At 36.0% G+C, this 16,031-nt stretch overlaps 2 protein-coding genes across 2 annotated transcripts in view; both read left to right on the forward strand.

Moving 5' to 3' along the window:
• Nucleotides 1-16,031, forward strand: part of LOC135776640 (nuclear GTPase SLIP-GC-like) — a 166,387-nt gene that overhangs the window by 62,967 nt on the left and 87,389 nt on the right. The window lies entirely within an intron of this gene.
• Nucleotides 7,881-10,304, forward strand: LOC135776646 (nuclear GTPase SLIP-GC-like). Its single transcript, XM_065287491.1, has 5 exons — nt 7,881-8,192; nt 8,541-8,649; nt 9,009-9,142; nt 9,287-9,371; nt 9,613-10,304. Exons 1-5 carry the CDS (start codon nt 8,103-8,105, stop codon nt 9,666-9,668), a joined length of 474 nt encoding a protein of 157 aa, XP_065143563.1. The 5' UTR covers nt 7,881-8,102; the 3' UTR covers nt 9,669-10,304.

The following is a 16,031-nucleotide window of genomic DNA, read 5'->3' on the forward strand; positions in this document are numbered from 1 at the left end:
TTAGATTTTGTTTAAATACTCGTTTTTCAAAATGTATGTAATCCGATTTATTAGAATATATATAAATCTGTTCAATGTAAAAACTATTAGATTTAATCAGTTAAAATGTATGAATATGGATTAAATAAAGCTAGCCGTGAAACAAACCGGATAAATTCTATGAGATTGGTTTACATACATATTTCAGGAAACTGACTTTAGTAGAAGCGGAAATGACGCCTATTCACACTCCAGTCAGGAGGTGGCGCCAAAATCAAAAACAGCCGCTACAGCACATGGACTTCGCCATTTTGCATTGAATTGTCTGGATCGTCATCACACTAGTCTAAGGTTGTTTTCACATATGTTGGTGCGCACCGTGGTGCGGCCTCGGAGCACACCAAAATACATTGTATCATTTTTCAGTTAGTGCGGTCCGTGTTCACATATATATATTTTTTACTTTACTCGAAATGCCGCACCGTACACCATGTGACAACGGTCAGCGCTGTCATTGGTCTCTGACAGCTCTTACCATCTCATGACCACCCCCACGTTTCCACGACAACCAGCTTGACAGAGAGAGCGCAGCTATCAAGATGTGGAGATAAACGATGCACGTCTTTGCAAAGTTTCTTTGCTTTAACGCGAAATTGCGTAGCTGTTCTATTAAAGCCTTTCTCACGGAGCCGTTTGCTAAAAGCCCGTAATGTCACTATTTGTGTGTGGAGGACAGCTATGCATTTATAAAATCATCAGCTCAAACGTAAAGGAGACAGCGAATCTCTATGCAACGGACCAGGATTGGCTTGTTTGTTGTTAACCCACAATATAACACCCGGCTCACGTCACAACGAAAGCCCAGTGGCTCAAACATGTGGAGAACTTCCTGTATTTGGTTCGGCCCGAGGTCCAGCAGTGTTCACACCACAGGTGGGTCGCCCCAGAGTTCGGCAACAGCCGCTCCGAGACCACCTGTTTAGAGCGGTCTCGGAGCGGTCGTTTAGTGCGCACCCGAGTGCGGCTGTTGTGTTCACACTGACCCAAACGCACCGTACTCGGAGCGACACGTCATTTGGGCCGACCTAAACAGTGTATATTTAAAAAAACCAAAAGATCGCCAAATTGTGGGTGAGTAAAGTTAACAAGTTTGATGTGATTATCTAAACTATAATTGTCTGTTGTTTAATTACATGTGTGACGCGTTGCATGTTTCAGAGTAAAATACACCTCACTATGGAATGTAAGTTACCCTGCAGTGTCTGTTGCTTTTATTGTTTATATTTTTTGTGGTTTAATGTTTGAAACCTAAGAAATAAATAAAGTCATAGGCTACTGTAGGCTAATCAGAATAAAATAATCTCTGTGACTTTATTAACAAAAGAATGTTACATTTATACTATGTTGTTGAGTGCATTGTGTGTGTCTAATTAAAACTTCTTTTTTTTACAGATACAGCATCATTTCATCTTCTATATGGTGGGACAACCTGCTAGGCAGGGTATGTAAGTTATGCTACAAAGATATTGATTTCTGTGATGCAAAGCTGGATTTTCATAATTTCAGTGTCACATGATTATTTAGAAATCATTTTAATATGATGATTTATTGTCAATATTGGAAACAGGTGGGTTTTTTTCAAATAAATGCAGGCATGATAAGCATAAGAGACTTCTTTCCAAACATTTCACCGGTAGTGAACACACATGGTGGGACACAATATTTCTGAAACAGAAAAATACATACTCTTCGTCTGACAAAATCTTTATCTGTCTCTATAAAAACTATTATCTACATAAAATATTGTTAAAGAAAATCATTAAATCATGTGGGTTTTTTTGTCTTGTTGTTGTAGTTTAAGAATGAAGACATCTGTATCTACCTCAAAGAAGGCATGGAGAGACAAATTAAAGAATATGTGGTAAGTGTATGTCAACCTACTCTATTTTTATATTTATCTATTTATACATGCCGTGTGTGTGAACGTGCATGTATGTGTACGTGCATGTGTGATAACTAGATGTTTAAACAAGGTGCTTATCTGTTTTCAGGTCTTTTGATGGTTTTGTGACTAATGTTCTATTATTTTACACATTTAAATCAGTCTACATATTTTAAATATCAGAGTTTGTAAAACAATTTGCCTGCACATTTTTGAAAATTTCACTGTGACTGCTATTGGGACTGATTTTTTTGTTGTTGTTGTTGTTCTTCTCCAGAATTGTGAAATTGGTGAGTTGGGGATTGCACAGACAGTGGAAGTTCTGCAAAACCTACTTGGTGTCACACATGGGTGTGAAATTGTTTTTTGGACTCATTTATGCACTTAAACTGAATTACCTGAAGAACCTCAAGTGCACCTTTGACGCGTTTCAAAAAATCCTAATGGAACTGGACTTGATACAACCAAGCAATCACTGAAAGATGCTTCAGTGAATACCTGACAGACACGCTGATACATCCCCCTCAAAGTGGGTACATTTTTGTACATTTATAAGTGAACTTTATAACATTAAAGGAATATTGCACTTTCATTAAACAAAAATCCTGATAATTTACTGTCTGTCATCCAAGATGTTTGTCTTTTTTGTTCAGTCAAGAAGAAATTATGTTTTTTGAGAAAAACATTCCAGGATTTTTCTTAATTTAATAGACCTTATTGGACCTCAACAGTTTAGTTTCAATGCAGTTTAAAATTGCAGTTTCAAAGCAGCTTTAAAGGGCTCTAAACGATCCCAACCGAGGCATAAGGGTTTTATCTATCCAAAAGATTATCATTTTCGGCAAGAAAACTTTTAAAACACAACTTCTTGTCTTGCATTATCCATGTGACACACAGTGCGACATTGCGTACTACGTAATAATGTCGAATGGTTACACATCACAAATGTGAAATGCACATTTGTGGACCATTTTAAATAATAAACAGACCCAAAGACATTAATAGTATCATTCCACATACAACAACATCTGAACGCTCCTCTTTCTCCTCACTTCTAGCACTGGAGCGGTAGTTTCAATTATATCATGCTAGCGTGTCTCACAGCTAGTGCAAAACGTTGTGATTTAAAACTCCTCTTTTATTTTTATTTTTGAAAATGACAATCATTTAGCTAGATAAGACCCTTATGCCTTATTTGGGATAATTTAGAGCCCTTTTAAATCTGCATTGAAACTGTAAACTTGAGGTCAAATAAAGTCTTAAATTGAGAAAAATCCTGGAATGTTTAACTCAAACTTTATTTCTTCTTGACTGAACAAAGTAAAACATAAACATATGGTGTGAGAGAATTATCAGGATTTTTGTTTTATTAAATTGGAATATTCCTTTAACAATTTTAAAAGTTGATGTCTAACATGTAATTAAAGATGCATGAAAATTGTTAATGGCACACAGCCACTCAAAAAACTAAGCCATGTGCCATTTTTTTCTCACCACCCAATCATTCTAAATTATTATTACATCATGTCACAGATTTCTGAAAATGTTAAAGTAATGTTGTTGTCACTGATTTATGTCTACCTCAGGTTTTTTTGTATTTCTGCAGCCTGTTAAAATGTTTGCACTTATTTGTGGATTGAGGTTGATTGTGGCTGAAATGTCTGAAACACACTTATTTATTTATTTTTGCACACAATACGAGGTGTATAAGCCATGGCTGTCATGCTAGTTGTTAGCTGCTCTTTTTTGCTTCCTTATGAGTAATGCCTTGAAGTATTAAATAAATTGATAAAATGTAAAACCAAGTGGTCTGGCTATTCTTTTTTGTTATAGCATATTGTGATTTAGGAGGGTGAATGGGGGAGGAATATATACAAATGTATAAATGGTTTATTACTAAGATACCTAAATGTAATGCATTTTAAGTGAGTTGGGTTTATTAATAAAGAATACATAATTCATTTTTTTATGCATTTAAAACACATTGGATTAAGTAAAACTATTACATAAATTTTACTGGTTTCATTTACATATATCTAAAAAATATCTATCATATAAAGTTTATTTGTTTTTTTTTAGATTAAAAGTATGTAATCCAAATGGATGGAAATGTTACATGTAATCAAAATGCATCTTATGAATTAGGCCTAAATATTTTTTTGAGTGTATTGAGCAACTACAGACCAATCTCAAATCTTCCTTTCATAGGCAAGATCATTGAAAAAGTTGTTTACAATCAGTTGAACAAATTCTTAAGTTTTAATGGTTACTTTGACAATTTTCAATCTGGTTTCCGACCACACAGAGACAGTGCTCATAAAAATAATAAATGATATTCGCCTCAATACAGACACAGGCAAACTATCAATTTTGACACTGTCGATCACAAAATAATTCTTGAAGGCTGGAGAACTGTGTCAGGCTTTCTGGGATGGTCCTAAAATGGTTCAGGTCATACTTAGAAGGGAGAGGTTATTATGTGAGTATAGGTGGCCATAAATCTAAGTGGACATCCATGACATGCGTAGGCCCGTAAGGCTCAATTCTTGCGCCACTCCTGTTCAACCTGTATATGCTTCCTGATAAAGTCAGGAATCTTGGTTTGATTCTGGAGTCGGACCTTAGTTTCAGTAGTCATGTCAAAGCAATAACTAAAACAGCATATTATTATCTCAAAAATAAAAAAATAAGAATTAGATGCTTTGTTTCCAGACAAGACTTAGAGAAACTTGTGCATGCTTTCATCACCAGCAGGGTGGGTTATTGTAATGACCTCTTCTCTGGCCTTCCCAAAAAGACCATTAGACAGCTCTAGCTCATTCAGAACGCTGCTGCCAGGATTCTGAGCAGAACCAGAAAATATGAACATATCACACAAGTCCTCAGGTCTCTACACTGGCTCCGAGTTACATTTAGGAATGATTTTAAAATTGTATTAATTGTAAATAAATCATTCAATGGACAAGGACCTCAATACATTGCAAATATGCTCATTAAATTTAAGCCCAACAGATCACTTAGATCATTAGGATCACATCAGCTAGAAATACCAAGGGTTCACTCAAAGCACGGAGAGTCAGCTTTTAGCTATTATGCCAGTCGGAGCTGGAACCAGCTTCCAGAGGAGATCAAATGTGCTCCAACAGTAGTCACATTCAAATCCAGACTCAAAACACATCTGTTTAGCTATGCATTAGAGCTGTAACCAGTGCCGCTGCTAGCCATTTTGGTGCCCTAAGCATAATTCCTTTATAATGCCCCCCCCTGACCCTGAGAAAAAAAAAATGTTTGTTTTTGCCAGTTTAACTTTTTATTACCAAACATATAACTTAATAGCAGAAAGTTAAATCTTCACAGCTTTAGTCAAAACACACTACACATGTGAAAGTGCAAACTTTTATAGAATAGCAAAATAGAAAAAATTACCAACTTAAATAGAATAGCAAAATAAAAGAATTATCAAAATAATCCAGACATGTTTTTCCCAAGTACAATGTCACTTTAAATAAATTACATTAAATAAACATTAATAAGTAAACAAGAATACTCAATATTCTTAAATAAAACAAAGATTCAGAGAACTAAGTGTCACAGTAATGTTTGCTTCATATTATATATAATGACGTTTTATATTTATATATATTTAAGAGTCATGAATTGTTAGCCTACCATGTGCACTGACTGCTAACGTTAACTAAGTATTAACCACCGTCACGTCAAAATAAACCACAAAATAAACTACTGCTCAATATCTAAAGAAAGTAACAGCTGGCGTCAGTTATTTGTAAAATGCATATGCATAGGTAATGTTTTACAGTAAAATCTCAATTTAGCTTGCATTGAAGTTATAAATTATAACAACATAGTTTGCTAACATTAATGTCAGCACAGCAAGTTCGAGGTGCATTACAATTAGCAGCAGCTGCAGCCCATGCACATTTCCCTTATTTAGGAATGATTAAACATGATGGACTTACCTGCAAGTGATGCACGGGCATCATCCCGCAGTTTCATCTTTTTTCTTTTTTCCGATCCTGACTCCTGCTGTCTTTTCGGGGCCATTTTCAAAAGTTGCCTACTGTCTGGCCGTTTCTCAATCCGAAGGCTGCAGCCTGCGCGAGATCGCATATGCAGGCTGCATACGTCATCAAGCCTCTGGAGGCTGCAGCCTTCGGATTGAGAAACGGCCTCTGTCAAACTTCGTCAGGCGCCCGCGCGATCAACCGGCATGGACCATCAAATGGGGGGCATACTTTCTATACTAGAGCAATTAAATTATCTCGTTCCCCCTTTTTTGTAACATATACATAGATAAAAAGTGCCTACCGTAATAATATTTCTATAGGCTAATGAAATTCTGTCAGCATTATAATTTTTTTTTCATTAGGCTATTATTTTGGTGCCCTCTCAGCACCTGGTGCCCTACGCACAGCGCGTGATCCGCGTTATGGGAGCGGCGGGGCTGGCTGTAACGATTTATCGCGCAAATGCGCGTTTTCTCAAGTAATGAATTTGCATGAATTATGGTGAAATGCTGCCACACCCAAAAGCTAGGGGGCGCTCTCGTGCAGAAACTTCCTTTGTGCCACAGAAGAAGTAGCATTGCAAACGCTATTCCAGGAAATGTCTACAGGAATATTTATATTGCTGTTCTTCAAATTGTTTCGGGTATTTTCATGATAATAAAGAATATTTTGAATGATTTGTTTAACGAGTGTTGCTTTTTAAAACGCTGGTTATAAACGACTCCGACTCATAATGATTTTAGATTGATAAGGACTTCTTACTGACCAAAACGCCATAGTACACACACAAGCTGCGCATGAAACACAGAATCGCGATGCAGCGATGCATAATCAATTTTAGGCAGGTCTTTTTAATGGGACACGCGATATATTGTTACATCCCTACTATGCATTCACTAAATGAGCACTATGTTATGTCCGAACTGATGGCACTATTTTTATATGCACCATTTTAATTAATTTTTATTTCTCTTGTTTTTATTCTTATGTTTAATATTCCTGTTTTATTCTTTTTCACACATTTAAACTGTTTTTATTAAAATCACATTTATTTTCTTTTAACTACCGTAAAATACTTAGTATAAACACTTAGGTAAGGGTGACAGTTAAGACGTTTGTTGCAACGCTCTTAGGGGTTTTTCACACCTGCCTTGTTTAGTTCGATTGAATCGTACCAGAATTCGATTGCTCAGTTGGTGCAGTTCGTTTGGGCAGGTGAGAATGCAGCAATCGAAATCTGGTGCGCACCAAAAGCGGACCAAACAAGCGGACCAAGACCAGCTTGCAGAGGTGGTCTCGGTACGCTTTCAAACGAACTCTAGAGCGGTTTGTTTGTGGTGAGAACACGATCCGCGATCGAACCGACCTAACTGCAAAAGTACTGCGCATTTTGAACTAAACCAGCTGCCGTAGTCAACTGCGCAGTGCATTATCGGATGAGGAAGTGTTTGTTGACCGTTTCTATTAGCAATATTAGCACAATGACAAATCGCGGACATACCTGGAGTTGTTTGTATTGCATTAAACCGTTGTTTTCAAGCCGCATCCGCGGTTCATTCTGAAAATGAACAGTTTGTCTAGAGTGCTGTATACAAACTATGTATAACAACCACAGAGACATAATTACAGCGCGCAGCCGTCTGTCCATGGTGTCTGCTGTATTATCCTTTTGTTTACTTCCGGGGGTTCCGTTGGAATTTGCCGCACGTTGATTCTGACCAATTGTGAAGACGTTTAGGAAATACGTTCAAATACATGTGGCCAATGAGTGATGTTGATCTTATCATATGACAGAATTTTGGTTCGTTTCAATTGGTGCGGATCAGAGCAATCAGTGTGGTGTGAAATGGAACCAAATCTGCTAAAAAAGTTACAATGTATAATTTTTTGCTTTTGGTCCGGACCAAATTAACTGAATTACAGATGTGAATAGTTGTGACTGCTTTGTATGCTGGGTTTTATACGGTATCATATAATAAATAAATGTGTATGTTATTTGCCATAAATGCCTGAATAGTAATGTGTATTATAAATACAATTAATCCTGGCAGTTTACATTAAAAATCATATCCCAATGAATGTCATCATAGCAGATTTGACTTTTGTTTTATTTTCTTGACTCCAGTGTCGATGATAATGACAAGACAGAGAAATCAATGCAAGCACAGGTTGACAAGTTCACTGTCAGCCAGTGTGTCTTAGGATTGCCCGTGCTATATCCAATTGAAATCTTCATCAAAACTCAGGTGAGTTCAGCTGTCCAGTGTGATTTTCTTTGTTTGAACATCTGAACAACATGTAACTCTTATAATTGTTTCGTACGGAGCCCCTTTCGCCATTGAGGAGTTATAAATAGAAATTGCTTCCCTGCCAATGACGAGTTTTTAGGACAATCCATATTTCGCTATTATCCACTAGGTGTCTCTCTTACTGAACTCATAAAACACAAACTTTATTGAAAATCATAAAAATGCTGGAGCTGGCTGGCAAATTTTTAAAAACAATGCTGGCAGGGAAAGACCTAATCACTCGTATTATTTGTTGTACTTTTATTTGCATTGTTCAAACATGACGACATTGGATCCTGTTAATAGGAAACTAAACTGAGGGCATCACTCGGCAGACACATCATACAAAAAAAGAAGGAAATATACTCATCAATCAAAACAACAATTCTGCAGAAAATGGCTCCTGGCTACAAGAGTAAACCACCACATAAACACAGACTGCTTTTATAAATTGTTTAAATAGTGTTGTACATCTAAACAAATGCTTATTTTAAGATCATTATTTTGGTACTTAAACCCTGATGTTTATCTATGTCAGGGGTGGGGAACCCTGGTCCTGGAGGGCCATTGTCCTGCAGAGTTTTGTTCCAACCCTAATTAAACACACCTGAAAAATGTAATTAAAGTCTTCATGATCACTTGGAAATTAAATTCAGGTGTGTTTGATTAGGGTTGGAACTAAACTCTGCAGGACAGTGGCCCTCCAGGACCCAGGGTTCCCCACTCCTGATCTATGTGAAAAGATAAACAAATTTTAAATGTTGCTTATTACAGGAGCTGCAGAAGTGAGAGGAGATGGATGTATGGAAAGGATGGATGCCATAATAACAGAAACGATTGAGGATTTAAAAAATCACATGTTCAGTGAGGCAAAATTGGAAGCACTTAAGATGTTTAATGACTTGAAGGTATATTTTTTTTATTCATGGATAAGTCACAAAAACTATTGAAGAGTTAGTCGCGTATTATTTAAATTAATATTTGTGATCATAAAAACTCCTTTAAATGTACTTGCATATTAACTACCTTCCTAACTATTTTCCTACACACAGCTGTATATAATAAAAACCCTTGAATCAGAGCTAATGAATTCAGTGGAGCGCTTCCTTTCCCAAACCAGCAAAATCTCCCTGATGGGTACGAGACACTTTTAACATTTTAAATAAAAAAGTAATGATAAAATATATTTAGGTAAATTATCTTATGTAAAGTCAATACTTTACATAAGATCATTTATTAAAATAATTTTATTATAAATTGTATAGAATTATTATAAAAAGCTGAAAATCTGATATTTTTAGCTAAAATTCATTAAGTTCAGCTAACATGCAGTGATATATAACATCAATGAGCTTTATATGTAATGTGTTTTTTCTAGATGTCTCCAGAGAGATTGAAGAGCTGGAAAGATTATCACAGCAACTTTCTGACTGAGGTCAAGCAGAAATGCTCAGCTATTTATGGCCATATAGATGGTTTCATCAGCAACAACATAAACAAATGGCTTTCTTAACTTCTGGTAGTCTCTAGATTATTTCTAACAAGCAAAATAAATAACCAGTTAATCACATTAGTTCAAATCATAGCTATCATAGTGTATCACCTACACTGAGCGTTATTGTGTAAAATTAATGTTTCGTTGAAAAAACACAAAAATCTGAATTTTGTCTTAATTGTTATATTTAATATTGCGGGTTTTTGCAAAGGGTCAGTTGTCTGATGAAGGTCATGTGTGCTCGAAGTGTCACATGCCATGCAAAGTCTTTTTAGTAGATTTTTGATGTTTGGAGCTTTGGGGTGACGACTTACATTTAGGCCTCTGAAGGTTACATTTGTTTAGGGGTTTTAAAGTAATTTTGATATGTTTTAACAACAGATTTTTGGTAGAAAGCAATTTTAGGGTATTAAGTGACAAGTGGCTATGGGCATGGTGCATTTTAAAATGATTAAGGCAAATAAGCAAAAGGCACTGTCCTTTTTGTGGGATATAAACCTTTGAATTTGCATACATGCAGCTTAGCTTCTTTTTGTGCTCTAGTTGTAGCAATGTACCAACAAAATTAAACGAGTTTCTCCGTGTACAATATGATGACTTTACAGTGCATCATGTTCCCACTTTACATTAAAGAATGATCCTATTTGCATCCACATATGTCTTTTAGCTGATTTGATGTTACAATGGACTTACTACATTTATAATAAATATTTTTAAAGTTCATAAAACATTTTTTGTGTGTCTAATTTTAAAGGTTTTTAATAAAGCAATAAACCCCGAGAAGCAGTGGGTTACCAGTGCATTTTATAACAGCTAAGGGGCGTTGTTAGGCACGACGCGAAGCGGAGTGCCTAAACCCCCTTAGCTGTTATAAAATGCACTGGTAACCCAACGCTTCGAGGGGTTTATTACGTTTATAAAACGGTTACTTCATATGCATAACGTTAGCGGGATTTTATAAAATAAAACCCAAAAAAGTTGTAATTATATTAGTACAAATATTACTCTTCCGCCAAACAAAGTAGTTCCTCAGAATCAAGTGTGACTGAAACAGAGCGCAGTTCCCAACCAACACAGACACAGCAAAGACACAATGAAAATATGATTTAAGACTGTGGTGTTTATTTTATAAATCACCATTCATCTAATACATTAACATTTATATCGTGCAACTGTTGAAGTGATGATCAAATATGCTTGGAAGCATGCTGAACTCTTTCCCCGTCAGCGTTTTTTTTTTTTTTTTTTAAGTTGCCATAGTTTAATGCCTTCCAAAAAATCATCTTCTTTATATAAACATAAAATATCAAATGAAAGAACAGACCATCCGCTTTGAAACAAAAACAAACAAAAAAACATTTCATCCTACCTTCATTTGATCTCTTATCACCTCTCAAATTTTTTTATTAAAAGCGGAGAAAATTCAATTTTTGTGAAGAACTTTAGTAAGAGATCAGATTCAGACGGAGCCATGAACAGTACTACACGGTGTTTTCAGTGAATGCGTCAGTGTTTAAGTTGGGTAAGATCGCCACCCAGTGGATAATAGCGGACGTATGAACTTGACTTATAAACTCTTCAGACAACGTTTTCTCTTTATCGACGAGATGACTCAACAATATTTATTGACATTCATCTGGATATCGCCATTAATTGTGTAATTGTAGACAAATTAAAAATATGATTTAAGACTGTGGTGTTTATTTTCATAAATCAATACGCAGTCAGTGGCGCAGTGATACTTATGTAATGTGGTCTGAACCGTGAGGTTACCGGTGTATTTTATCACGGCTTAGAACGCGTTTCAACCAATCAGAATGAAGAACCAGAACTGCCCGTTTTATAACATGTTTTATATAATTTTCAATTTTCGAATGAAGTAAATGACACAATACAAAACTAATGAGCTTTATTTTAAAAATAAATCTTTAAAATAAAATATGAAACTTATGACAGCTTATGAAACAAAAATGTATACTCTAAACAATGTTTAATTGTTTAAACCCAAACATTATAGATTGCTAGAGACCCAATGGTTTGGTTTGTACATATTTGTCCCAACCCTGAATGTATTAAAAAAGACACATCAAGATAAAAAAACAAAAGCTTTCAAAGCACAGCTGCAAAAAATAGATGCAAAATATATGCAAACTGTAATACACCCAAGTGTCTACTGTACTGTACTTTTACTTATGCAGAAACAAAAGTGAAAGCACAGCAGGTGAATGTATAAAGTGTCAAGGACAATTTGTCACCTAAAACACAAATTTGGACAAGGGCAGACATGACTTACATTTATAATTTATTTAGAAATATTAAAGATTTGAATTGGTTATACTAAAAAGCAATAATATCATGTATTCTATAATACAATTTATTAAATATTTCATACATTTGACAGTTTTATATTAGGGTATGTCTTTATTACATTATACTGTTTGTTTTAAAAAGTTATGTTTGCATACATAATAAATTATATATTATTCATACTGTAAAAATAATGGACTTACCATTAAGAACAATAAAAATACATTACATAAATGCATACATAGGCTACATCTCAGTAGCCTTTAAAGCCATTTCTGATTGTAAAGTACCTTAGTATTAAGGTGTATTACATAATTTTTAAAAGTCGTTAAACCCATGTCAAGAAGCAGGGGCGGGTCTAGAGAATTTTTCATGGGGGGGCCGGACTGGGGCACAGACTTAGAGAGGGGTGGCACATTTAAATACATATAAACAGTGAATTAGTGTAACTTGCCCTACATTGAAGGTAATAATACTGTATACTGTATCCTGATACATTCAGTACATTTAAACCTCCTGATGTGTTTTTGTTTTAACCTCCCTCTGGTCTCTGCATGTAATACACACACCTTGGTTTGCAGAAAAGTCAGTGGACTACTGCTGCGTCTTCCTCTCTTCCCTCTCCTCATGCCTTTCTGCTTCTATCTCTCTTTTTTTCTTCAAAATGAAGAAATTCTGAATTTTTTGAGACCTTTTCATTGGTCCTATTGCCTGTATCTGACTGTCTGTCTGTCCCTAAAGAAATAATAATGCATTTTTCTCAGTTACTTTGTCAAGTCATAAACTAATTTATTTCCTAAAGTTGAATGTTGTCCGCATATCATCTTAATAAAGATATTACATTTGGTAGGGATGTTAACCGATGACCGACATGAAAGTTGTCGGTTGTCGGTTAAAAAAAGGGATCTGTAAATTAGGCTATTATAGACAGTGGACTAAACCCTACTACAGTTAGTCATCTCTTTCTTTCCAAGATCTTTTTGTGTGAAGTGAACAAATCCCTCACACTCAGTTTTTCATAACTGGTCTGTTTGTACTTTATAAACCAATAAAAAAACATTTGGCGCGAGGTCACTGCTTTTGGTTTCGCATGTTCACAAGGTTTGCGAAAAGTAAATGCTACAGGCTATTTTTTGATAAATTCCTTTATTCGAATAGTAAATAAAATACAGTAATACAATAATTAAAATTAAAGTCTATCCTGGTTGTGTTCCAAATTATTAACATTTATGTCTTTTAGGCTAACAGTAAAGTGCTGAGTAAGTTTTGTTTCTGTAAATCCTCAGCCATGATTTTTACCACTTTATTAAGTTTTGCTTTGTAGAAAGCATTTCTTTGAAGTGAATTTCGTTTTGTATAAATTGTATCTTAATTTTAATAAATGTTTAATCAACCAAATGAATGTATTTATTAAATAAAAAGCAAATATAGCAGAGTATATAATTACCGGTCCGTGCATGAAGGCGCCGGCACTGCGCCGCCGCGCGTTCACTTGCATTGCATTGTTAATTAGAACGCACCTCATCATAAATAAATAAAACTCAGCGTAGGCCTATATGCCTCATACAAGCATTAAATATCTTTGCTGCATTTGTTCTAGAACAAAAACAGTGCGAGACCTGCTTTGGCCGGTGCTTTTACACATTCTGAAGGTGCCCGTTTAATCCATTGGTTTTATCGTGTTGCAGTCTATTAGGCAACATTCCGCATAAGATGGGTTTAGATTTGGAAATACATTACATCTATATTTCAGTGGTAACAGAAAAGGTGATGATGATCATCCTATGTCTTTAATATTACTACCCCAAACTAAAGCGCAGTCTCTCTTCTGAGCTGTCATTTTATTAAATGAGCCGCGGCAATTTTCAAATGAGCTTCACAAACGCCTTTATTTTCAAGTTCAACGCGATCACCTAGTACCTAAACTATTTCGAAACTAAGCACGGCGCCGTTTGCGGGACTCATGTTTCGCGCTGTAGGGGATTTAAAAAGTATTGTGAGGTCTGTGTGTGTGTGTGTGTGAGCCGGAGGCAGAGCGCAGAGAGATGCGAGTTGCGAAATTGCAGGCGCGGCTCGAAATGGCTGTTTATTTTAAATAGCATAGCATATTTTAAACTAATAGGCCTATCAGTTAACCGGTTTCAACCGGCCAATGAGGCTCGGTGGCCGGTCAAGAAAATTTTTCGTTTTCGCCATCCCTAACATTTGGTTGTATTAAATGGCATATTGCACAGAGCCCCAGTGAGTTAATGTATAGAAAAAAATAATGTTTATGTTGTTTTCTTTAAATATGCTTCTGAGGCTGTGGTCTGTTGCATGAAGCTATTTGAACAACAAACTCTTAATTTTCAAAATTCAGAGTAAGTTTGGAGTCGACAAATCCAGATAAATCCAAACTGGTTTAGATCAGGATCAGATGTTGGACATACTTGGTTTAAACTTTGTGTTTTATCTAGAGTTTGCAAAGCCTGTGCACCTGAAAGTGAAACCTGCTTCATGCAACAGAAAATGTACTTAACAAAAGGAAAACAGTTAATAGCAATGAAAGTTTAGAGGCTGAGGAAATTCTAGACGTTTATTCATAGTCGTATGACATGTTAATGTTTTTGCATGCGCCGAATCAACGCAAAGCTCTCTCCGTGTGTCGACTATTGAGGGCACTTGTCGTCTTAAATAAACCCATGCACACACAGACGGGCGCAGCTTAAACAGTCACTCCACATAAAAACGTTACGTTGTTTTTCATTGATCTATTCCATACACTATGAGATACAATAGCGCAACTCTCCCTAAAGTTTACACATCAATATTTGAAGGATATAGGGAGGATTACGTCTGATTGGAACGGGACCGGACACATTCAACCTGTTTTTGCATACAGCTACTCACTTAGTGCCTTTTTAGTGTTAAATTGCTTAAAAGCACTTGAAGGTTAACATTTTAAAACACGTGTAAATTATAAACTATCCCTGTTTAATCCGCGATCGAATCGCATGCGGGTTGAAACGTGGGTTCTGATCCGTATGGATAAACTGCGATCTAACACACCACTATTTATTACAAACGCAAAGGCAAACGTGACTTTATATATTCTTTTAATGTACCGTTAGGTTGTCTTCAACTTTAGTAATGAGCATTCTCGACAGTAACAGAGAGGACCTAGCTCTAACTTACTAATCGCAGGTTTCCACATTTAAGGAAACATATCAAAACTCAGCTCACTCACCTATGACTTTGTTGTCCTTTTTCACTATCTGCATAAAACTCCTTTCTCCGTCCTCTGTGTTTTTCCTTGTTTTTCCTTGCTTTTTATTGGTGCCACCACCGTTCGTTACTATAAGTGTGCGCCTACTAATTGACTCCGATAACAACATGTCACGGTAGAGTGGTTCCTCGGGTCTAGACAATTTTTCATAGGCGGAGCCTCCACAAAAATTTATATTTTAATATTTTAAGCTAATAAAAAAAATGTAATATAAATAAATCAAAGCCCTGTAAAATATGAAGTTTTATTTTAAGAAAAGCAAAACCACTAGTACATAATTAATACTGACGAGACTGATGGTGTGGGAGGGGGGGCACTTGGGGTGGCCAATCAAATTGTGGGGGTGGCCCGTGCCCCCCCTGCCCCCCCCTGGCCCCGCCCCTGTCAAGAAGTGGCACAAGTGACAAGTGGTTCGTCTACCCGTATTAGGCTACTGATCATTTAATTAATAGTCAATATTTTACGGATAACTTAAACTATGTTAAAATAAATGTTAGTGGAATAATTTGAGTAATGTTCCATTTGCATAGAACGCCGTAATGCTTTCTTAACGCCGAAATGCACATTCGCGTGGAAAATTGATCCCTGAGCGATCGATCGCAAATAATTCAGCACCTTCACTTGGAACAGCGCTATTGTTACGTTGAACTTAGAGGCAGCGTGTTAAGAAGCTTCCTAAGGGACACCTCGGGGAACACACTTAGGAACATAAACAACTTTGGTAAGATAT

The sequence above is a fragment of the Paramisgurnus dabryanus genome, chromosome 19, assembly GCF_030506205.2.
Source record: "Paramisgurnus dabryanus chromosome 19, PD_genome_1.1, whole genome shotgun sequence".
Classification (NCBI taxonomy): Eukaryota; Metazoa; Chordata; class Actinopteri; order Cypriniformes; family Cobitidae; genus Paramisgurnus; species Paramisgurnus dabryanus.

Excerpts from the sequence above, each read along its gene's own strand:
- LOC135776646 (XM_065287491.1), top strand. The coding sequence starts at position 8,103 with ATGCAAGCACAGGTTGACAAGTTCACTGTCAGCCAGTGTGTCTTAGGA. Across the intron at positions 9,143-9,286 it reads AGATGTTTAATGACTTGAAG|CTGTATATAATAAAAACCCT; the intron begins GTATATTTTTTT and ends TCCTACACACAG. Across the intron at positions 9,372-9,612 it reads CAGCAAAATCTCCCTGATGG|ATGTCTCCAGAGAGATTGAA; the intron begins GTACGAGACACT and ends TGTTTTTTCTAG.